A 23,576-nucleotide genomic window follows, 5' to 3' on the forward strand; every position below is an offset into this window, starting at 1 on the left:
GTGTTTCCATCTCTGTATTCAGGGCAATTCCTGTTAAACAGAGTCTGTCTCTGGCTGTGTAACCAACACCGCGGGGGTCTCCCACTGCTTGGGAGGGGAGACCTCTAACTGCTGAGAGTTACACTGTGGGTTAAGGTATTGCTACGTCCCACTGACCCCAGGTGGGATCTTGTCCATCGACCCCAGTGGGGCTACAGCCCATTCACACCTGCTCAGGGTCTGGCCCATTGACTCCTAGGGCTGTGCACATCTGGGGCCCAGCACACCCTGGTGGATGTGCACATCTGGAACCCAGCACTCACTTTTGTTGCCATGGTTCCCCCTCCCGGGGGCTCCACATCCCCCTCTGAGGCAACCTCCACCACCAGGGCTAGCCCAGGCCTGCCTATGCGTTTCCCCTCCAGCTGGTGTCATGTCTCCACAGGATCTCTGCTGTGCCCTGGCTCTCCAACTGCTGCTTGACGTATCCCTGTCATAGTGACGGCCCCCCAGGGGTGCCACACTGCCTTCAGAATGGGCCCTGGGACCTCACTGCCTCTGAGACTGAGCCCCTGGACTCCAGCCCCCCTGCTTCACACAATGAGCTCTGCCTGACAGAGACTCCTGCTCCAAGGTGTCTACGCTCCCCAGGGACCCGTGCACCTCAGCTGAGATTGGCAGTGTCACCCAGCTGTCTTTTCCAAAAAGAGCTGAGCTGACTGGTTCCCTGGACTGAACCCAGATTGGGGACGTCCTCGGCTTAGCCTGGACAAGCCAAGGTTTAGGCATAGTCCTTCTGGACCCCGCTAGTGCAAGGAGCCAGCCAAGCTGGGTGCACCCCAGCTCTGCTCCCTCTTCCCATTCTTGTTTCTTTGTCTATCCCAGGAGAGAGCCCCCAGGTCTCTGCAAAGGCCAGCTCTTTCCCCAGCCCCCCAGCACATCTGGGCCATTGTCCTCCTGCCAGGATTTCTCATCGTGAGTGTGTGGAACTCCCATTGCCTTTCCAGCTCCTCCAGTGATCTGGGTTGGGTTCAGCCAGTTGTCAATGAACCATTCATGCCACCTCCAGATGGTGAGATGTCCCAGCACCTCGTAGCTTCTGCTCTATCCCAAGAGCAGCTTTTTACCCTTTAACTTCCATGCCCAGCAATGCAAAGCACAGGGGGGAAACTGAGGCATGACCAGGCATCATAAAATCGTGACCACTAGTCCCACTTTCATCACACCCAGCTCCCAGCTTGTCCTTCGGGGTACATGGCTGAGGTCGAGTCAGTGCTGCCCTTCATGAACCTTCATGTGTGGCGGAGAGTGGAAAGGCAGGGGGATAAAATTGGGTCCTGCCTTTTAAAATTGGTGTCAGGGACTCAGGCAGGAGAGGCTCTGTGGATGGTACAAGGCAAACACTGTACAGAGACTGGGACCCAGGTATCCGAGACAGCAGTGCAGGGCAGCCATTCCTAAGGGGCCCCAGAGCTCCCATTCCCTGGCAGGCAGAGACTGGGAGATGGAATGGGACCCAGGCATCCAGGACAGCAGTGTAGGGGACTCACTCTCAGTGGGCCCTACAGCTCCTAAGAGGGGAGACTGGGCTGGGGAACAAGACCTAGGGATCCAGGATGGCAGTGCAGGGTGCTCAGCCCTAGGAGGTGCCAAAATACAGACAGACGATTCCCCAAAGAGTCTCTTTCTCATGCAGGATTTTATTACATAGGGGGAGTAAGAAGCTGGGCTTGTATTCAAGCACCCATTGGGCTTGGCACCACCGTTCGGGGGTAGGGGACTCTTTCATACTCATAACTCCCCAAACCCAGCTCTGCACCCTTCAATGAAGGGATGCAGGGCTTTCAGCATGGACCCTGGGCTGCTGAGACCCCTCATTGTCTTCTTGATCCAAGGGACGTATGCGGAGACCCTGGTGAACACCCTCGGGGGGGACCCATCACCTTTGCCGAAGGAGACGATGCCCTGGGCCTTCCCATCACATACCAGGGGGCCCCCGGAGTCACCCTGAGAAATCAAAGCAGGTAGAGGGTGAATAGGAGCTCAGAGCACACCATTCGCCTGTCCTCTCTGAGCTACTCTATAGCAGGGATTGCACTCCCCCACTGCCCCACCTGGCTAGTTAGATAGATAGATAGATAGATAGATAGATAGATAGATAGATAGATAGATAGATAGATTATGGGGATCAGGACTGGCTCTAGCAATTTCGCTGCCCCAAGCACGGCGGAACGCCGCGGGGGGCGCTCTGCCGCTCGCTGGTCCCGCGGCTCCGGTGGACCTCCCACAGGCTTCCCTGCGGGGGGGGTCCGGTGGTCCCGCAGCTCTGGTGGACCTCCCGCAGGCGTGCCTGCGGATGCTCCACCGGAGCCGTGGGACCAGCGGACCCTCCGCAGGCAGGCCTGTGGGAGGTCCACCAGAGCCGCCTGCCGCCCTCCCAGCAACCAGCAGAGCCCCCCCACCGGCGTGCTGCCCCAAGCACACGCTTGGTGCACTGTGGCCTGGAGCCGCCCCTGATGGGGATGGACAGACAGACAGATTCCAGTCTCAGTGTTGCCCATTGAATGTCACCCTAACTGATCTGCTAACTCCCTTGGCTCAGGGGGAAGCTCCCAGCCCAGCCACCCTCCAGGAACTGGGTGTTTACCGAGAATGAGGCCTTGTCCTCATCAGGGTCCCCCACACACATCATCTTCGAGGGCTTGTAGTAGCGTCGGAGCAGCCCGTCCTTCTGGCAGGTCTTGTCTGTCATCACCTCCAGCTTCACCTCATGGAGGATGCTGCTGGTTAGAATAACATGGCGTTTGGTCTTGCCCCATCCTGCCACGCTGCACACAGACCCCGGATCCACAACGTGGCCAACCTGGGGCAGCGGGATGGTGTATATGGCATTGCTCAGCTCCGCGGGCTCCGCCAGCTGCAATAGGGGGGAGAGCAGAGGGGTCAGCACTCTGCCCAGATGGGGGCTGGGACAAGGTTGGTGCTGGGGACTGTGGGGGCAGGTACCTGCAGCAGCATCAGGTCGTTCTCGATGCTCGTCTTGTTGTATCTGGGATGGAGGATCTTCCGCCGCACAGAGACTCGTTGTTGGGTCTCCTCATCCTGACGGACATTGTGGGCTCCAAGGAGCACCGTGATGTCCCTGGAAGCCAGATGGAGATTGGGCTAGAACTGGAGGTCCTTGGAGGCAGTGCTAACCCCTGTGTGGTGCTAGGGAGCACTGTGCTGCAGTGGGTAGGACGGGGGTTCAGTAGGGGGGTGCCGTGCTGCAGTGGGTAGAACGGGGGCTCAGTAGGCGGTGCTGTGCTGCAGTGGGAGGACGGGGGCTCAGTAGGGGGTGCTGTGCTGCAGTGAGTAGAACGAGGTATCAGTAGGGGGTGCCGTGCTGCTGGGAGTGGGGCAGGGGCTCAGTGTGGGGTTGCTCCCCCAGAACAATAGTCATCTGTCTCTTTCTCTTACTCTTAGGTCACCCATCTCTGTTAAGGTCTGTGCAGCACCTGGCACAATGGGGGCCCTGATCTTGGTCATCTCCTCTAGTTTCCTAGATTCCAAGGCCAGGCGGGACGATGTAATTGTCTGGTCTTCCCTCCTGGAGAACACAGACCGGAGACCTGCACCCAAATGCCATTATGATGCAGATACTAAATAACAACTTAACTGATATCGAACAAATTAAATGAACTGTAATGTGTTAAATTATGAATAGTCTTCTGTTAAATTACGTTAGTCTTCTGTTTGCCTTTCACACAGAAAAACATTAAAGTAAGGGGGGGCTGCTGCACACCTGGATCCCTGCACAAAAGGAGCCCTTCACAGCCCAATGGATGCTGCATGGCTGGACGTCTGCACAGCTGGATGGATGCTGCACTGCTAAATCCCTGAACATCTCAGGGGGTTGCACAACTGCATCCCTGCACAGCTGGGTCCTGGGGTCAGGGAGACACTAGAGCACAGAGACAGGCTCTTACCCATCGGCACAGTGGGCGGCTGTCAGCACAAAATCCTCCCGCACCAGGAACCCCCCACATGTCTCTTCACCCTTGCAGGTTTTTCTCTTGAGATATGCCATGTAGGGGCGGGAATGCGGCTTGGCTACCCGGCCCCCGATGATCTTCCCTGCAACCTCAGGGAGAGATGAGGTGAGGATTAGAGCAGACACAGATGAAACACTCCAGCAGAAGCAGCTTTGTCACCCCCAGTGCTGGCAACCCCACTCCCCAGCTGCGCACAGCTGCCCAGCCCTCACCTGGCACCGATTGGGACTGAGGTCCATTGGAGGCACCCCAGGAGCAGCTGTCCAGCTCTGCATTGACCCAGATGTTGAGAACTTCCCCTCCCCATTCACTCCAGCAGGTCCATAGACACCAACCAAAGAGTCCCCATCCCTCAGACCCCCATTTGCCTCCAAAGCCCCAGGGGACCCTGCTGCCAGCCGTACTCACCAGCCTGAGCTCCAGGAGGCAGGAGAAAGGCCATGGGGAGCAAGAGCAAAATCTGGAGCTGCATGTTCAAAGTCAGTGCAGGGACGATGCATTGGCCTCAGGCCTGGGGACATATAGACTCAGCTGGGGGAAGATGGAAGGGAGGAAACCTTAGAGTCGCCCACACACTCATCTGAATGTGGGGCTCATGCATCTCAATTTCCAGCCACATCAACCACATGGGCTGGGGGGAAGGACAGTCTGTGCGTCAACCTGGCAGCTGGGTCCCAGCACAGCTGAATGGATGATGCACTACTGGATAGAGAAGACCCCCATGGGGACAGGTCTATCAGGATCCAGAGTTGCTCCGGGTGCCGGCTCACAGCTGGGGCTCTTACTCACCTGGCCCGTTCCTCGCTCAGCTCCCTGCCTTTGTCTCTGTGGCAGGATCTGTGGCTGACACTGACTGATCTCAGTGGCAGGTGAGAACATGGCCCTTTGATCTTTCTCACATTGGCTCAACCATGAGGAGGCTGGGGATGGGCGGGCCAGCCCTCAGCCCCGATAACCTCAACCATAGCAGGCGGGCTTCATGCGAAGGAGATGTGGCAGGCTCTGTGACACGGTACAGCTGGGAGCTATGACTGTGCAGCAGCAGAGCGGTAATGATACAGCAGAACCAGACATAGAACCCAGGGGAGAGCTTGGCTGCTGGTGGGTGATCTGCACCCACTAATTTTTCCCTGTGGGCGCTCCAGCCCCACAGCACCCATGGAGTCAGCGCCTATGGATGGGACAGCATTTCTGCCCAGCCTGATTCAGTTTCCCCCATTAAGAGCTGACAGTCACTAAGTGTTGGGTGGAACCACAAGAAACTGAGCTGCAGAGGTCACAGCACAGAGGCAAGTGGCAGCAGAAGATGACTGGCAAGCAGGAGGCTGGTAAAAGCAACGAGCAAGTGGCCAGTGAGGATGGATGATGGGAACTGGTGAGGTGGACAGCAGAGCAGAACGGCAGCCGGCATGGCAGCCAGTCAGAGCAAGAATTCAGCTGGCAAAGCAAGCAAGGTGTCTTTTTCCCCAGGTGGGAGGTGAACTCACACAGATGCGCCTCTGGACCCTGGGTCCTCACTGACCAAGGACAACCACTGTGAGTAGGGTGTGGTGAGGGAGCAGAGAGAGGCACAATAAAGTAACTGTTGGTTGTAGAACTCAAGAACATAAGGTAGGAGACGCTGCCCCATGGACATTGAGGTGGACGTTCTGTTCACAGTTTTACGATTCTGAATCCTGCTTGTGGCATTTTCCCTAATTAATGTTAGGTCACTTCCTCCTTTCATCAAAAGTTTCTTTTCTACACTCAGACTCTGTGCTTGCAAGTGGAGAAGTTTTGCCTCTCAGAGGTGCCAAGAGGTGGTGGGACCTGAGAACAGTCTTCAACTATGTGAAGGGCTGTTATAAAGAGGATGGGAATCAACTGTTCTCTGTATCCTCTGAAGGCCAGGAAAAGAAGCAATGGGCTTAATCTGCAGCAAGGGAGATTGAGGTTAGACATTGGGGACCTGAGAAACTTGGAATCTGTTCCCATCTCTACCCAGGATCCTGGTAGGCATGGATTTTCATGGATTGTTGATGAGCACCCAAACCACTTAGGCAGGTTTTGAAACAATCTTCATGGGCCTCAGTTTCCCCATCTGTACAATGAGTAGAATGTGTCTGTTTGAATTGGATGCTCTTTGGGGCAGCAAATTTTCAAGAAGTCTGAGAGCACTGAGGAAGTTCCAGTTCTCTTGTGCTGAAAGCTCATTTCCTCCCTCTTTCTACCTCCCCTTTGGCTATTAGCTTAGCCCTCCCTTGACTCCTCTAGCCAGCCTGTCCCCATGGAGATTGGTCCCTCTTCTGCTGAGGTGGAGGCCATCCAAACTCTGCAGGCCCCTGACCCCATAGACCTGGGAAACCTGGTCAATGATCTGGAAGACATCATAAAATCTGCACTCATAAAATTTGCAGATGACACAGCAATTGGGGGAGTTGTAAATAATGAAGAGGACAGGTCACTGACACAGAGACAGCTTGGTCTTTTGGTAAACTGGGCACAAGCAAATAATGTGTTTAAATACAGCTAAATGGAAATGTATACATGTGGGAATTAAGATAGTGAGGTATACTTACAGAATTGGGGATTCTATCCTGGGAAGCTGTACCTGAAACAAGGTTTCGTGGTCATGGTGAATAATCATCTGCACATGAGATCCCAGTGGGACACTCTGGCCAAAGGGGCTAATGTGATCCTGGGATGCCTAAACAGGGGAATCTAGATCAGGAGCAGAGAGATTATTTTCCATCTCTATATGGCACTGGCACAACTACTGCTGGAATCCTGTGTCCAGTTCTGGTGCCCACAATGCAAGGAGGATGTGGAAAAATTTGAGAGGAATCAGAGAACAGCCACGAGAGTGATTCAAGGATTAGAAAATGTGCCTTAGAGTGAGAGACTCAAAGAGTTCATCTGTTAAGCTTAACAAAGAGACGGTTACCAGATTCCTTGATGACAAATTATAAGTATCTACCTGGGCAACAAATATTTCACCGGGGCACTTCACTCTAGCAGAGGAAGGTTTAACACGATCCAATGGCTGGAAGTTGAAGCCAGACAAATCCAGACTGGAAATGAGGCGTAACATTTTTAACAGTGAGGGTAATTAACCACTGGAACAATTTACCAAGTGTCGTGGTGGATTCTCCATCATTGGTAATTTTTAAATCAAGGCTGGATTTGTTGAACAGATCTGCTCTAGGATCATTGTGAGGAAGTTCTCTGCCCTGTGTGATACAAGGGTTCAGCATAGATGATCACATCTATTAAAATTAAAATCTGTGAAGCCATGGATTTTCTCAACAGTCCCCAGCCCTGAGTGTGGGTGTGAACCGGGGGGAGGGATGTGGGTCAGAGGGAGCAGACTCCCTTTCCATCTGTGATAGCATAATTTCCTGAAGACCCCTTGGTGAGAATGGGGAAATAAAGTGTCTGATTGTCAGCCCCCTAGAGTCAGTCAGTTCCCACACCCCATAGAGATGAAAGAGATGAAACCTGGTTCTGACATTGCATAGTGGGGGAAATATAGAAATATTGATAGCCAGAGGCATGTGTGCATGGGGATAAGTGGATGGGGGTATGGAGAGAGATACAGAGAGATAGAGAGATACGAATATGGATGAATAGGTAGATGGGGATGGGACTAGATGGATGGGCAAGGGGATAGACGGATGGGGATGGAATAGATAGATAGATATGGGGATTGACAGACAGAGAGGGATAGAACAGATGCAACAGTTGCTCTGGATTTCGAGGTTCATGCTGATCACTCATTCCTGGAATCACTTTTTTTTTTTTGTAACTTCATTTTTATTAATTGCTGGCTATCAAGCGGTAAGCAAAATGCCTCAGGCTGCTCATCAGGGGGGACAAGGGAGGTGGGAAAGAGGTGATTAGCACAGGGATTGATTTGTAATAATTCAGCATGGTCAACGCTGAGTTCCCTTCACTCTGGCCTTGCCGGCCTGGGAACAAGTGTGTTTGGGATGGACGGTGATCACCCCAGGGGAACTAACCCATGGGAAAGGCCCAGTGAGAACAGAGCAGGCTGCAGTTTCAACATAACTTAGCAGGTGGAAGTAACAACGAGAATTTCTTGTAAATGGTCACTCGACTGGCCGACATGGGAGAGCTACAAATTGCTGGGTCTTTCCCAGGGTTTGGCTCATGTCCATTACCCCAGGGGAAATAAACCAGTTGTTTCCCTAGCAAAGAAGGAGCCTAAGCATTGGGATTGCCAAGGGATGTGACGGAAGGTGGCCTTGAACCTAGCTTCTAACTCCCCTAGGCTCCCTGCCTTGGTGCTCATGGGTTGGGCACTGCCTGAGCAGAGTGAGGGGAAGGACTCAGGTGGGGGGGGAGGCTATCCTGGGGAGAGGGGGCTCAGCCCCTCTGCAAAGCAGGCCCTACATCTGGGCATCTCCAAAGGACAGAAGCAGTGCAGCTCTGGCTGGTGCAGCCAATCCCAGCACGGTTCAGGGCTGCAGCCTCCTCATCGTCACCCGTATCCAGGGGATGAAGGTGGAAACTCTTGTGTACACTGCTGGGGGTCTCCCATCCTCGGATCCCCAGGAGACAATGCCCTGGGCTGTTTTCCCACACACCAGGGGGCCCCCAGAGTCACCCTGTGAAATAAAACAAGCCACAGATTGAGAACAACTCAGGGAGTCATTTCCCACTGATGCACAGCTCAGTGACAGCCCTGGCTCAGCTGGCCTCAGTATCACCCCCCAATGTGCCCCCAACTCTGCTTGGCCCCCCACAACCAAGCTGGTCTAAACATCCCGCCCACTCCCCTGTCCAGCTGGTCTCTGCCTTCCCCTGAGACAAAACCAGTTCTTTTCCCACTCATTTGTACAGCACCAAGCACAGTGAGGCCTCATCCCCTATTGGCCATTTGTAGGCCCAACTGCAACCCCAAAAGCCTCATTCATAATAACGATTTATCAAGGATGATTGAAGCCAGAAGGAGATTCACCTTGAAAGAGGTTTTGCCTTTCTTCAGATCTCCTCCACACATCATGGTGGAAGCATCATAGTCATTGTATGTCACATCCAGATTGTTCATACACACATCATCCTCCAGCACCTTCAAATTCACCTCCTGGAGTGTGTCCGGGGTTGATTTAGTCTCTGTACTAGTCCTGCCCCAGCCAGCGATGCTGCACATGGTCCCTGGCTTTACTGAATTTTTGGCAAAGGGAAGGGTGATGGTTTTCACCCATCTATTGAGCTTTGCGCTCTTCGCCAGCTGGGGGGAGACAAGACCGATGAAGATAAACATGAAGTTCACACTCGAGGACACAGAGACACACCCCGTCCCCAGCAAAAATCCATGACCATGGAGTCACTGGGGGTGGGGTGATGGGAGGGAGTGGTACCTGCAGCAGTGTGAGGTGACCAGGGGTGGGCAGATGGGATGGGGGCAGTTTCTGCAGCAGTGTGAGGTCACTGGGGGTGGGGAGATGCAATAGGGGTGGTACCTGCAGCAGCATGATGTCATTGTTAAATGTCTCCTTGTCATATTGCGGATGGGGAATCCGGCGGCGCACAGAGATTTTCTGTTGGCTCCATTCCCGTTGTTTAATGTTATGGGCTCCCAGCTTGACAATAATCTTGCTGTAAAAACCCAGAGCAATACATGGGGCATCAGAGGCAGGAGTGTACATGAGGTGGGGGACAGGCAAATGTGAGTCTGTCACATGAAGAGTGACATGGAGGGGACAAGACATCCTTCAGGTCTCAGGCCTAGCTATCGGATTCAGCTTATGCCAGCAAAAATGTACATATCACTATACACATTGGCAGCTCCAATCCAGCCCCGGGACAGGGGATTGGCTGGCTCAGGGGTGGAAGGGATGGGTAGAATGGCACAAGGGGACTATCCCCTGCACTGGGCGCTGGTTGCAGCACAAACACCTGCCAGCTAGTGGGGGGGTCCCAGCCTCTGTCTCCCCCAGCCCCTTGTGCTGTTCCCATGAGCTGCTTCACTCTCTGCTGTGGTCCCAGCCCCTGGGTCTCAGTTCCCTGCACCCCAGTAATCCTTCTCCAGCATGACCCACACAGGATTCTATGCCCAGCTCCCCCCAGCTCAGAGCCCTGCACAGCTGTCCTGAGGCTGTGAGCCCCTCCCCGCCCCAAGCTGGGCAATGGACCAGACCCCAGCTGGTGTCAATGGCCGTAGCTCCATTGATTTACCCAGCATTGGATCTGGACCATGGTTTAAACAGGCACCTAGAAACATTCCGACACCCCCTGAGCAGATCAGACCCCTGGGCTCTGCTGTTCTGGCTTGTCACACTCATTGCTACTTCTCTGCAACCTACGAAGGCGCCAGAGCTCCCAGCTCCCTCATCACCCGCTAACTCCAACCTGCCCCGACATCCCCAGCACAGAGGCGCTTACTCTCCATTGCAGTGAGCGGCCGTCAGCACGAAGTTCTCTGACACCAGGAACCCTCCACAGAAGGATCTATTAACTCCACTTTGTATATCCAGATAGGCCATGTAGGGTCTAGAGTGGGGCTTGGCTTCCTGGCCCCCGATGATCTCACCTGGGGGGAGACTAGGGTCATATAAAGAGCTCCATCATCTCCTTGAACTGGGCTGGGACCAAGCTCCCCATCCCAAAGGGGAGTCGTCATGTCAATCCACCTGCTGTGATGTTCTCCCTGGAACCCTGCCCTCTGCTTGAACCTGCCCCAGACTGGACACCCTGTGGGGCCTGGAGGTGAATCTAAAGCTCTGCTTTCGTTGGGTGGATAATCGGTGCCAAACGCACAGGGAGTGGATCAGTAATCACACTGCCTTGAGTTAATGGCATTCAGGGCCAAGGTCACCCCAGATTAGGCCAGGCAAGCCCCAAAAGGGCACTGACAATCTTACTGGCTGAATTTCCTTCAGTCAGGTTCCATACCCCCACCCCAATATTGTGTGAACAGGAACCCATGCTGTTTCTTTGTCAAGATGTAAATTTTTCACCCACGTCTTCTTTCGTGCTCAAGAAAGGCCACCTAACCAGGTGATGGTCCATTTGAATACACTGATACCTGGCTGAGGCATCGGTTAGTCTTTTGTCCCTGGGGAACTGGTTTGTGGTTGCTTCCCAGACTTGGAACAAGTCTTAGTAACACCATACAGCAGAATATTATAACTTTAGCTGCCACACATATTTTACCACGACAGTAATAATCAGTGAATTATGAGTCTTTAGATGATACCTCACAAGACACGCTTTGTATAAATCTAATCATAGTCCTGTAAAAGTGGTGAACATATGGTGCAGATTGTAACAGGCTTCAAGATACCACCCACTGAACCCAATCCCTGAGACCCACCCAATCACCCCAAAATCCCAGGGGCCCCCAATCCCAGCCATACTCACCAGCCCAAGTCCGGGGGGGCAGGAGCAAGGCCATGGGGAGCAGGAGCAAGATCTCTACCTTCATATTAGGAGTCAGTGCAGGGAGGGTGCAATTGCCTGAGGCCTGGGGGCTTTATAGACTCAGCAGGGGGAAGATCTGGGAGGCAGGAAACCTCAGGGCTGCCCACACACTCATAGAAATGCAGGTCTCAGGTGTCTCAGTTTCCAACCACAGCCAACCACATGGGGTGAGGGGAAGGACAGGCCGTGCGACAGCAGGGGATCCTGCACAGCTGGCTGGGTCCCTGCACAGCTGGATGGATGCTGCCTATCTGGGTCTCTGCACAATTGGATGAATGATGCACCACTGAATGGAGAGGACCCCAGTGGGCACATGTCTAGCAGGATTCAGGGGTGCTCTGGGTGCTGGCTCACAGCTGTGGCTCTTATTCACCTGGCCCCATCCTCGCTCAGCTCCCTGCCCGTGTCTGTGTGCTGGGGGCGAGAGACAGATCTGGGTGGTGGATGGGAATGTGGTCCTTTGATCTTTCTCAGGGTGGCCCAGCCATGAACGTAGTGGGGCTGGGCAGAGCAGCCATGAGCCCCGATCACAGCGACTGTGGTGGGAGAGTTTCTGAGAAGCTCCCCGTTGCATCTTTGACCAAACGAACGGAATGTGGTAGTCTGTATGACATTGTAGATCTGAGAGCTATGACTGTGCAGCACCAGAGGGGAAATGATACAGATGGGGATAGAACCCAGGAGTCCTGCCTCCCAGCCTCCTCTCCTCTAACCCACTAGACCCTACTCCCCTCCGACAGCTGGGATAGAACCTAGGAGTCCTGACTTCCAGCCCCCCTGCTCTAACCACTAGACCCCACTCCCCTCCCAGAGCCAGGAAGAGAACCCAGGAGTCCTGGCTCCCAGTCCCCCCTGCTCTAACCACTAGACCCCACTCCCCTCCCAGAGCCAGGGATATAATCATAGAATTACAAACTATCAGGCTTGGAAGGGACCTCAGGAGGTATCTAGTCCCACCCCCTGCTCAAAACAGGACCAATTCCCAACTAAATCACCCCAGCCAGGGCTTTGTCAAGCCTGACCTTAAAAACCTGTAAGGAAGGAGATTCCACCACCTCCCTAGGTAACCTAAGATAGGACCTAGGAGTCCTGGCTCCCAGTCCCCTGTGACCCAGAGGCCCATTGGTGCCAATCAGCAAAGTGTTCACTGCTCTTCACAAGCCAGTCCTGTCTCAGACCTGACAAACTCACCACACCTCGGATACTGCTTCCTGGTGTCAGTGGGTGAGGCCTCTACTGAAAGTTGGTAACTTGTCACGCTCCATGCTCACGGCGAGCTGTGCGTACAGGTACCAGTTCAGGGATAATGTCTCTATCCTGGCACCTATGACTAATGGGCTTGGAGTGACCATCCAGGGGATCTCATGGCCTGGGGATGGCCCGTTCACACCAGAGAGAGCTGTCAGCCCTTCCTGGCTAGCTGGTGATGGACTACATGGTGTGACGCTGGCAGGCCCAGGCAGCTGGCATTAGAACTAACAAACTCCTCACTGGAGACCAGACTGTTCACCTGTGGGTTAGTTTCACTCAAAAGAGAGATGAGTTCTTGTGCTTGTGCGTTGCTGCCTGCGTCAATCTCACGTGCAGTGTCTGTGTTCCAGGCTATAGGGAAACATGAACATGTCAAAGTTGACTCAGGACTCACAGTTTGTCAGACTACTCTGTTTTATTAGCACAGCGCTCTGCTAATAACACCCAGATAATGTGAGCACCATGCAAGACACAAACTATCTTATTTATACAGATAAAAGGGCGAGAACTTAACAAGATAACAAAGGACGCAGAATCTGATAAGTTTACTTGGGCTAGACATGCATATCTTATTTCCTTCCTCACTATTACTGATCTTCTGTTAATGTTTCACCATTAGCACCCTTGTTCATGCCTAATGTTTCTTTTCCTGGCACCTGTATTGCAACATTTCTTATATCTGCTTAAAGGTACATACAACATTTCTTTAATCCATTCTTATTTTTACAATATAATTCATTCTACTTTCACACATTGAAAGTGTTTGCTCTGAACTTGGGAACCCAGGCCTGGGAATCTCCATCCCGCCTTCCGGCATCCATTCAGACGGACTATTAAAATCAGATGGGCTATCCCAGACCATTACAATACAAAAAAATGGTTAATAGCCCTCTGGCCGCTGGGAAATGTGAGGTGCAAGGATGTGCTGTGGGCTTGGACGCTGAATGATGTCAATAAAAGGAAGCCACAAGACAATGTTCTGTCTTTTGGGCTGTTTGACGTCTGAGTGGGCTAGAGCCACCAAATTCCCCAGGGGCTGCCCTGAGAGACACTTTGAACTGACAGACCAGTACAGCTCTGGTGCTCTTCGAAGTTAGATGGTAACTCATCGGGGTGTGTATGTCTGCCTGCTTTAGCATGGAAATAACTCTCTTATTCCTTTTTCCTAGTTCATAAACCTTATATAATTCATTAAGAACATGAGAAAGGGCAGACTGGGTCAGACCAAAGGTCCATCTAGCCCAGCATCCTGTCTTTCGACAGTGGCCAATGCCAGGTGCCCCAGAGGGAATGAACAGAACAGATCATCATCAAGTGATCAATTCGCTGTTGCCCATTCCCAGTTTCCGGCAAACAGGCTAGGGACACCATCCCTGCCTATCCTGGCTAATAGCCATTGATGGACCTATTCTCCATGAATTTATCTAGTTCTTTTTTGAACCCTGTTATAGTCTTGGCCTTCACAACATCCTCTGACAAAGAGTTCCACGGATTGACTGTACGTGGTATGAAGAGATACTTCCTTTTGTTTGTTTTAAACCTTCTGCCTACTAATTTCATTTGGTGACTCCTAGTTCTTGTGTTCTGAGAAGGAGTAAATAGCACTTCCTTATTTACTTTCTCCACACCAGTCATAATTTTATAGATCTCTGTCCTATCCCCCTTAATCATCTCTTTTCCAAGCTGAAAAGTCCCTGTTTTATTAGTCTCTCCTCCTACGGAAGCTGTTCCACACCCCTCATCATTTTTGTTGCCTCTTTCTGAACCTTTTCCAATTCCAATATATCTTTTTTGAGATGGGGCGCCCACATCTGCACACAGTATTCACGGTGTGGACGTACCATGGATACAGAACTGGCTACAAGCATTGTCTTTGGTGTAAGATCTAGGCACCAATTGATCTGGAGTAAGGCTATGTCTCCACTACCACGTTTGTCAGTATAATTTATGTCGCTCAGGGGTGTGAAAAAAACGTATCTCGATGTGACACAAGTTACACCCTCAGAAGTACTGGTGTGCACAGCGCTATGTCACAGGACAGCTTCTTCTGCAAACATAGATATCACTGCTCCTTGGTTGTGGTTGAATTATGCCAATGGGAGAGCTCTCTCCCTTCTGTATAGAGTGGCTACACAAGCGATCTTACAGCAGTGCAGCTGCATCGGTACAGCTACATTGCTGTAAGCTCGTTAATGAGACAAGGCCTAAGTGACTGGTCTCTAGGGAGAGGGAGCATCCTGAATGTGGGGAGTTTTGGTGCCATGACTGCTTATCACTAAGTCCGGTTTCTCTTGGTGGATAGACTGGTGGGGGACTGTCCGTGGTTCCAGGGTATGGGCGTGGTGAAATCTAATCACAGAACACATCACCAGTCGGGTGTCTGCCTCTTTCAGCCAGCCTGCCCTGAAACTGGCAACCCCAGTTGTGTGCCACTCCTGGCAATGTGCCTCCAGACCCCGTTGTGTACCCTCACCCCATCCCAGAACAGTCCATGGGAACCCGTCAAAGCCAGACACGAAAAACCAAACCCACATGGAGGCAGAGATGGCCATAGTAACCGGCCGGTGATCACTCCGACTGCCATGAAAGACAGCCGGCAGAATCAGCGTAACACAGGGCAGAAGAAGACCTTCTGCAGCTTTTCCCATAGGAGACAATATGATGGGGGCGAATTTAGCTATGACGAGTCAGGAAAAAGATCTTGGTGTCATCGTGGATAGTTCTCTGAAGATGTCCACGCAGTGTGCAGAGGTGGTCAAAAAAGCAAACAGGATGTTAGGAATCATTACAAAGGGGATAGAGAATAAGACTGAGAATATCTTATTGCCCTTATATAAATCAATGTATCCACATCTCGAAACTGTGTAACAGATGTGGTTCCCATCTCAAAAAAGATATATGGCACTAGAAAGGTTCAGAAAAGGCAACTAATAATGATAGGGGTTTGGAGGGGTCCTGGATGAGGAAAGATTAAAGAGGCTAGGCATCTCTTCAGCTTGGAATAAAGGGAAACTAAAGGGGAATATTATAGAGATATAAATCATGAGTGATGTGGGAAAGTGGATAAGGAAAAAGTTATTAACTATTCCCATAAATACAAAGAACTCAGGGTCACCAAAAAATTATAGGCAGCAGGTGTTAAAACAAATAAAGAAGTTTCTTCACAGCACACAGTCAACCTGTGGAACTCTCACCTGAGGAGGTTGTGAAGGCTAGGACTATAACAGCGTTTAAAAGAGAACTGGATAAATTCATGGTGGTTAAGTCCGTAGATGGCTATTAGTCAGGATGGGTAAGGAATGGTGTCCCTAGAGAGGATGGAGATGGATGGCAGAAGGATGGAGATGGATGGCAGAAGAGAGATCACTTGATCATTGCCTGTTAGGTCCACTCTCTCTGGGGCACCTGGCATTGGCCACTGTCAGTAGACAGGATACTGGGCTAGATGGACCTTTGGTCTGACCTGGTACGGCCGTTCTTATGTTCTTATAAGACGTCTTGGGGTGAGGAGGAATTTCAGGAAGGCCAGGTCCTAGGGTGCCAGCCAACTCTGCAACAGGATGAATTCTGGGAAGGAAAACCTGTTGCTTAGCCAGACATGGGAACTATCAGTGAGTGTCGGCCCTATCTGGCAGCATCTGAGTTCGGTTGCTCCTGTACCCATTGGTATCTGGTGCTCTTTCTTGTTTCCACAGGAAGCGCAATAAACCCTCTCTTGGTTTTGTTCACCGTGCACACGAGGACTGGGTGCAATACCGTCACAGTGGGTTAAGGGAAAACAGGTGTACGCTGCTCCCTTGAAGGCCAAGGAGCTTGGATTTCTGTGAGTAGCCAGCAGCAGGGGCTGGGTGACACAGGGGAGCGGTTCCAGGAGACTGGGGGGCAGCTGCTGTTAAGTTGGAGGCCAGGGGTAACAAGGTAACTCACAGTCCTAATTACTCCAAGAACGATCCCACACAACTCCCCTCCCAGAGCCAGAGATAGAACCCAGGAGTTCTGGCTCCCAGTTCCCCTTGCTGTAATCACTAGACCCCACTCCCCACCCCCCAAAGCCCTAAAGCAGAGGCAGTAATCACTGCAGATTAGAAACCATGTCACAGGGTTTAAAAGGCCTCATGTCCAATTCCCCACCCCCCACTGAACCAGCCTGTTCCCTGCTGTGGGGCTGGATCAGAGCCAGCATCCCCAAATGGGGAAAGGCCCTACATCCAATTTCCCATCCCATGATCCAGCAAGTCCCCCTCCCTAGGGCCTTTCTGCACTACAATGAGGGTCTGTGGAATCATCGTCTGCTCTGCCAGGGCTGGGCAGGGCGGTTTGGTGGGAAGAGAGAAGAGTTTCCATAGCAGACCCACGAGGAAATCCCACACCAGCGCCTCATCCAACGTCTACTGAAATTAATGGACTCCCTTGTCCTGGGGCCAATGGACCCCCTCCCCACTCCCCCAAAGGAGAGAAACTAACCCTAGGAGCAGGCAGGATGAGAAAGCCTTTCCCAGGGCCGCCCAGAGGATTCAGGGGACCTGGGGCAGGGCCGGGTCTCCGAAGAATGAAGCGATGGTGGTAAAGCAGCCTAAGTGCTACCGATCACGGCTTTTTTTTTCAGAATTCTGATGCAAATATTTGGACATATGTTGCTTTAAAAACACAAAGAGGAGGTGTTTGGAGATGATGCCTTCATGATATTGTCTCCTCATCTTTCAGCCAGCTCTAAACTGGTTGAAAATTGGCAGTGTGTAGGGGGGGAAAATGTCATCGAAGAAGATTGAGTGGGAGTTTTTCAGATCTGTATGAAATTCTTAGTTGGAGTTTAAATTTTTACTCCCCCCATGCCTCAAAAAAGGAACAAAACTTCCATGACATTTTTCCCCTTGATTTTCGGTCAAGTCAAGCAGTTTGTAGAACGGATCAGAAATTTCCCATCCAGCTTTTTGACCAAACCATACATTTTCAAGGTGGGAAAAAAAGAGTTTTGAAAACGTTTGAGACAATCACCCAAAAAAACTAAACGAAAAAATCTTTAATCACCAGAACAAACCTCCAGGTCTTGCTACCTTCAAACTCAGACTGGCCGACTTTCTAGAAGATGCTTTACAGAATCACAGAAAGACAAGGTGAGTAAGCCTGTCTTGTCCACCTTGTCTTTCTAATATCCCGGGACCCGTCAATTCGTCTCTAAAGCTAAAACCTCCAGTGTCTGATGGGGCCTGTTTAAGGTTTTAAAATAGTATGCAACAGGAAACACCAAAATGACACTATTTATTGATTGGCTTTACCATGAGCCCATCACCGTAGTGGCTGGGCTGCAGACACAGCTGTACGGATTTATCCCTTGGGAGCTAAGTGAGGATTGTAACACTTCTTTTACAGCTGGGAAACTGAGGCAGAAAGCAAAGAAGGTGCTTGCTTAAGGTTAATCCTGCAGCTTTCTCATTGTTTTCTTGATCCAGGGGATGTACGCCGAGACCCTGGTGAACACCCTCGGGGGGGACCCATCATCTTTGCCGAAAGAGACGATGCCCTGGGCCGTCCCGTCACAGACCAGAGGGCCCCCGGAGTCGCCCTGAGAAATAAACACCAGGTGTTGAAATTGGTTTCAGCTGTCCTTCCCATGGGTGAGTCTCCCTTGGCACAGCTCAAAGTCTCAGTATCGCCCCCTGCTGGGCCGAGCTGGGAGGACATGTGCAGGGCAAGTGGGATATTTACCTGAAAGGATGATTTCTCGACTTCCCTGGGGTCGCCTACGCAGAGCATGGAGGTGGGGACGAACTGTGGGTAACGTGTGCACCTGTCCGCCTTCAGCACCTTCAAGTTGACCTCCTGCAGCGTGCTTGGCAGGGAAAACCCCCTGGCCCGGGTATTCCCCCAGCCCGCTACGTTGCAGATGTCTCTTGGCATCACCTCTTCTCCGGCCTCGGGCAGGGGGACGAGCTGCACGGCCTTTGTCAGCTTCGCTTTGCCCTTCAGCTGCAAGGAGAGTGGGCAAGGGAAAGGGTGGCAGCAAGGCCTAGCGGATGAAGCACTGGGATGGGAGCCAGGAGATCTGGGGTCTGCTCCTGGCTCTTCCAATGCTCTTGGGCGAACCATGGCCCCGCTCTGTGCCTCAGTTTCCCCACCAATTGTTTGTCTATCTATAGTGTGAGCTCTTTGGGGCAGGGCTGTGCCTCACTGTGTCTGTGGAGTGTCTGGCACAATGGGGCCCTGATCTCAGTCAGGGTCTGGGCAGCACCTGGCACAATGGGGCCCTGATTTTGATCTAAGTGCCACCCTAATACAAACAACTTCTGAAACCACATTTTTTGAAGAATTTTATTTGGGGTGGGTGGGAGGGTCAAGACTGTGTATATGTGATAAAGACACCGCTCCCTTCTGCAGGAGGGGATGAGATCCCTGCCTGGTATATGTCTGGAGAGGGGAATAACTGATCAATTTACAGGGGGAAAAACAATATTTCATCCCATTCTGAATTTTTCATATTTTTTAAAAAATCAGATGCAAAATGAAAAATTTCAGTTAAAAATCTATTTTGAAATTTTTGAGATTCTTTCTGTCGCTTTGAACTTTTTTCTTGCAGTGAAAAGCAAAACAAAAAACCAAAACGGACTCGAGTGTGGGACTGTGGGAGGGGACTCCACTTTTCCCACATTTTTATAGTATAGAGGGAAAAGAAAACGTCTATTGGTTTTTACTTAATCACAATTTTTTGCCAGTGGGGAAAAATAAATAAGGGAGAGAATTTTTTTTCTGTTACCCCTCTCACTTTTCTATCTTTTATCTCTAACTGAGTGATGGAGGCAGGGGATGAAAAGTGGAAAATTTCTCCAGTGTTTGAAAACATCATAAAAAAAACAGAAAAAAAAAATCTTTTGTAATTTTATCATTTTGATTTTTTTTTTTTTTTACAGGAGCAGTTAGGCAAAACCCTCATTTTTGACCCAAAAACAAACAAAAACAAAAAAGGTCTTGAGTAAAAATGTAAATACCCTGAATGTAGGGTCATTATTATTATGCTTTATTAGCACCTAGACCCCAGTTATGACCCACAACCCCATTGTGCCAGGTGCTGTCCATTATTTATTAGATGTATTAAGGTAGCATCTGGGGCCCCAGTCACGACCCATGAGCACACTGTGCCAAGCACTGCACAGACATAGAGCAAAGCGACAGTCCATGCCTCAAAGAGCTGATGGTCTAAGACAAGAGCCACCAGAAGGAGAGACAGACAGACAGATAAACAGGGATGTAATAGGAGAAAATCAGTCACTGGTACCTTGAGTAACATGAGGTCGTTCTCCCATGTCTTGTTGTTGTATTTCGGGTGGGGGATTTTCCGTCGGACGGCCAGGCGTTGCTGGCTCCGCTCCCGCTTGGTCACATTGTGAGCTCCCAGATACACCATGATTTTTCTGGGAAGGCAGAGAGTCGTGGCTGGGAATGGGGTAGAGTTGGGTGCTCCTAGATCCCACCTGCCTCTCCTACCCAAAAGCCATCCATGCTGCCCCAACCTTCTAGGGTGTTAAAATAGGAACCAGAGCTTGAGATTTTCAAAGTCACTAAAAGCAGCTGCATTAAAACAGTTATGTACAGAGAGAGGAATTGGTGTCAGTAGGGTTCAGAATTAACATCTCCATGGACCTGAATGAGGGTGGAGCTATTGTTGTTGAGTCATGCATGAGGAGTTACCCTATGGCAGTGTGCTCTAGTGGGTAGAGTGCTGGAGGGGGACTCAGGAGGCCTGGGTTCTGTTCACAGGCCTGGTGGATGACCTTGGACAAGTCACTGCCCCACTTTGTGCCTCAGTTTCCCCACCTGTAGAATGAGGATTTGTACATTCCAAGTCCACAAGGCACCACTGTAGTCACCTAGTCCGACCTCCTTCTCTTGGTTAAGCTAAACAGATTAAGCTCCTTGAATCACTCACTCTAAGGCAGATTTTCCAATCCTTTAATCATTCTTGTGGTTCTTCCCCTTCCCATGTGTCAACATCTTTCCTGAATTGTGGGGTGCCAGAACTGGACAGAGAATCCCAGCAGTGGTTGCACAAGGGCCAAATCCAGGGGTAAAATAACCCCTCTACTCCTACTCAAAATTCCCCTTTTTATACATCCCCAGGATAATGGTCCCAACCCCTTTTGTCAAGTGCTTTGAGATCTCCAGATGAGAAGAGCTAGATATTATAATTAATGTCACATGCGCTGAGATTTGCAAAGCTGTCAAGGGATTTTAGCCCCCCTCCCCATTTAATTTTAATGGGGATTGGCCATGCACATCCCTTAGGCACCTTTGAAAATCTCATCTCATCTCTTCGAAAAGCAAAATTCATGCAATTGGTGTCCTGCAAATCAGGAACCACCTGGATCAAGCAAACTGCCATTTATTAGAAAAACTTAACCAGCTAGCCCCAGCAGCTGCAAAGATATCCTTAAGTCACCCACTTTATTAACACTTCCTGGTCCTCCCTAGGAATGGGGGGACAAAGAACTCTGTGGCTGAGATTTGGGGATTTAGACCCTTCTGGTTTGGTGTAACGGGAATGAGTTGTCCAGCTCCCCTAGATGGCTTAAAAACACCTGCCCACGAGCTTGACTTACGTCCACAGAGACAGCCTGGAACGAGAGCCCTGCCTCTGTTCATCTCAGCCAGGCTGTTAACTCTGAACCCTACTGGTGACAAATTAAATATCAACACTTAATTCCACTTTAGTGGACACCCAGGCAGTGTAAACATTCCCACCTACCGCCACAGGCAGTAAGCCGCAACTGACCCCTTTTGGGGAATTCCCCAGGAGGCAACAACTTTGAAATTGAGGGTCAAGACGCAGGCACTTACCCTGGGTCACAGTGGGCAGCCGTCAGCACAAAGTCCTTTTGGATCAGGAATCCTCCACACCTTTTGTGCCCATGCTTCATGCTGATGTTGAGAAAAGCCATGTAGGGTTTGGAGTGAGCCCGGGCTTCCTTTCCCCCAGTGATCCACCCTGGCAGAGATATTCCCACATCAGGATAGATTTAATGTCAGCCTCTGGGCAGGTTAGCTTGACTCAAGAACAATGTACACCTCTGTGTCCATGTGGGCAGGGGCCTGCATCTCCCCATGGCTAAACAACTTTAGCAATGGCACCAACTTGGCCTCAGCCTTATCCAACCCATGGCATCCCAGCTGGGACCTAGGGTGAGCACAATGCCCAAGGCAGAAGCGTCTGACTCTGGGGAGGAGCCAGGATGTGATAACAGCCACAACAGCACCGAACAGGTCCTGATTCCCCCTATACTCACCGGCCAGAGCCCAAGGAGGCAGGAAAAAAGCCATGGGAAGCAGAAGCAGAAGCTGCATTATCAGAGCCATCCAGGGAAGGGGACTGTGCCTCTGCCTCAGCTCTAGGTGATTTATAGACCCAGCAGGAAACTTGCAGGCCATGCATACATGCTCATCTGAGCGGCAGGTTCAGACTCTGTGCAACCACAGCTGACCACACAGGCTGCGGGGAAAGACAGGCTGTGCGTCAGCCCAGCAACTGGGTCCCTGCACAGCTGGAAGGATGATGGACAGAGAAGTCCCCATTGTGGGGATGTGTCCTGCAGGATCCAGGGTTGCTCTGGGTGCTGGCTTACAGCTGGGCACATCTGGGGCTCTTGCTCACCTGGCCCCATCCTCGCTCAGCTCCCTGCCCACGTCTCTGTGCTGGGGGCTGTGTGTGGCAGCAACTGAGCTGGCTGGTAAGTAGGAATGTGGTTCTTTATCAGGGGACAGCAGGGTGGGGCTGTGCAGACCTGCCATGGGCCTCGATCATAGCGACCCTGGCGGGAGGGTTTCTGAGAAGCCCCCTGGAGAGTCTGACCACACGAAGGGGATGTGGCAGGCTCTGTGACACTGTATAGCTGGGAGCTATGACTGTGCAGCATCAGAGGGGAAATGACACAACAGAGCCATAGAACCCAGGAGTCCTGGCTCCCAGACCCATCCCCCCCGCTCTAACCACTAGACACTACTCCCCTCCCAGAGCTAGGAGAGAACCCAGGAGTCCTGATCCCCAGATGTCCCTGCTCCAACCTCTAGACCCCACCCCACTCCCAGTGCTCCCTGCTGTCAGGAGGGGCTGCCTGGTGTTCTGTGGAGCTGGACCAGGGAGCAGAGGTGCACCCATCCCCCGATCCCTTCCCTTTGCCTCCCCTTCGGCAGGGGATCGTGGTGGGGTCTCTGCTCTGAAGGGTCCATATTGTCATGGGTGGGGGTGGGTGGCAGGACCACCTCATGCCTCCATCCCCCATGCACACAGCCCGACAACCTGCCCAGACCCCCAGGTGTGTTCTAACAACCTGTGTTAGTGGCCATCACAGCCTCAGACCCCCTTAATGCCCTTCCTGTCCTGCTGTCCTGTGACTCTGCGCACACTCCCTTAACTCCCGCCAGCCTCCTCTTCAACCCCCTCAAATCCCCACCGAACGCCCTGAAACTCCTCCATCCTCCCCTTTAACTCCAACCTCCCCTTTAATTCTCTGAGCATTCCACCTTAACTCCGCCCACCTCTCCTTTAACTCTAACCTCCCCTTTAATTCTCTGACCATTCCACCTTAACTCCGCCCACCTCTCCTTTAACTCTAACCTCCTCTTTAATTCTCTGAGCATTCCTCCAGCCTTTAACTCCAACCTCCCTTTATATTCTCTGACTCATTCCACCTTAACTCCGCCCACCTCTCCTTTAACTCTACACTCCCCTTTAATTCTGCTGAGCATTCCACCTTGAACCCCAACCCTCCCCTTTAATTCTCTGACCCATTCCACCTTAACTCTAACCGCCCACCTCCCCTTTAACTCCACCTCCCTTTAATTCGCTGAGCATTTGCTTAATTCCCCCAACTTCCTTTAACTCCAACCTCCCCCTTTAAT

The 23,576-nt window shown here is 51.5% G+C and overlaps 3 protein-coding genes across 4 annotated transcripts; all 3 read right to left on the minus strand.

Annotated features, from left to right (window-relative positions):
• Window positions 1-1,770: 1,770 nt before the first annotated feature.
• On the minus strand, window positions 1,771-4,485 carry LOC116830790 (cathepsin G-like). Its single transcript, XM_032790436.2, has 5 exons — window positions 4,422-4,485; window positions 3,948-4,095; window positions 2,986-3,121; window positions 2,627-2,896; window positions 1,771-1,986 (listed from the first exon to the last, which is right to left on the minus strand). Exons 1-5 carry the CDS (start codon window positions 4,483-4,485, stop codon window positions 1,771-1,773), a joined length of 834 nt encoding a protein of 277 aa, XP_032646327.1.
• Window positions 4,486-8,470: 3,985 nt separating this feature from the next.
• Window positions 8,471-11,442, minus strand: LOC116830784 (cathepsin G-like). Its single transcript, XM_032790430.2, has 5 exons — window positions 11,379-11,442; window positions 10,401-10,548; window positions 9,479-9,614; window positions 8,974-9,246; window positions 8,471-8,620 (listed from the first exon to the last, which is right to left on the minus strand). Exons 1-5 carry the CDS (start codon window positions 11,440-11,442, stop codon window positions 8,471-8,473), a joined length of 771 nt encoding a protein of 256 aa, XP_032646321.1.
• A 6,611-nt stretch (window positions 11,443-18,053) lies between these two features.
• LOC116830780 (mast cell protease 1A-like) lies at window positions 18,054-22,421 on the minus strand. 2 transcript variants are annotated; one of them, XM_032790425.2, is made up of 6 exons: window positions 22,330-22,421; window positions 21,965-22,167; window positions 21,519-21,666; window positions 19,960-20,095; window positions 18,396-18,656; window positions 18,054-18,252 (listed from the first exon to the last, which is right to left on the minus strand). In XM_032790425.2, the coding sequence occupies exons 2-6, from the start codon at window positions 22,104-22,106 to the stop codon at window positions 18,103-18,105; spliced, it is 837 nt and encodes a 278-aa protein (XP_032646316.1). In that variant the 5' UTR covers window positions 22,107-22,167; window positions 22,330-22,421; the 3' UTR covers window positions 18,054-18,102. The 2 variants fall into 2 exon arrangements, with proteins under 2 accessions (XP_032646316.1, XP_032646317.1); XM_032790426.2 differs by lacking the exon at window positions 21,965-22,167.
• Window positions 22,422-23,576: the final 1,155 nt, after the last annotated feature.

The sequence above is a fragment of the Chelonoidis abingdonii genome, chromosome 14 (genome assembly GCF_003597395.2).
Source record: "Chelonoidis abingdonii isolate Lonesome George chromosome 14, CheloAbing_2.0, whole genome shotgun sequence".
In the NCBI taxonomy this organism is placed as follows: Eukaryota; Metazoa; Chordata; order Testudines; family Testudinidae; genus Chelonoidis; species Chelonoidis abingdonii.

Coding starts and splice junctions, on each gene's coding strand:
- LOC116830790 (XM_032790436.2), bottom strand. CDS start 4,485: ATGCAGCTCCAGATTTTGCTCTTGCTCCCCATGGCCTTTCTCCTGCCT. Junction 4,096..4,421: donor GCCTCCTGGAGCTCAGGCTG/GTGAGTACGGCT, acceptor CTGAGGTTGCAG/GGAAGATCATCGGGGGCCGG. Junction 3,122..3,947: donor GCCGCCCACTGTGCCGATGG/GTAAGAGCCTGT, acceptor TCTGGCTTCCAG/GGACATCACGGTGCTCCTTG.
- LOC116830784 (XM_032790430.2), bottom strand. CDS start 11,442: ATGAAGGTAGAGATCTTGCTCCTGCTCCCCATGGCCTTGCTCCTGCCC. Junction 10,549..11,378: donor GCCCCCCCGGACTTGGGCTG/GTGAGTATGGCT, acceptor GTCTCCCCCCAG/GTGAGATCATCGGGGGCCAG. Junction 9,247..9,478: donor ATGACATCATGCTGCTGCAG/GTACCACCCCTA, acceptor GTCTCCCCCCAG/CTGGCGAAGAGCGCAAAGCT.
- LOC116830780 (XM_032790425.2), bottom strand. CDS start 22,106: ATGGCCTGCAAGTTTCCTGCTGGGTCTATAAATCACCTAGAGCTGAGG. Junction 18,657..19,959: donor ACGACCTCATGTTACTCAAG/GTACCAGTGACT, acceptor CTCTCCTTGCAG/CTGAAGGGCAAAGCGAAGCT. Junction 18,253..18,395: donor TCGAGAAATCATCCTTTCAG/GTAAATATCCCA, acceptor TTTATTTCTCAG/GGCGACTCCGGGGGCCCTCT.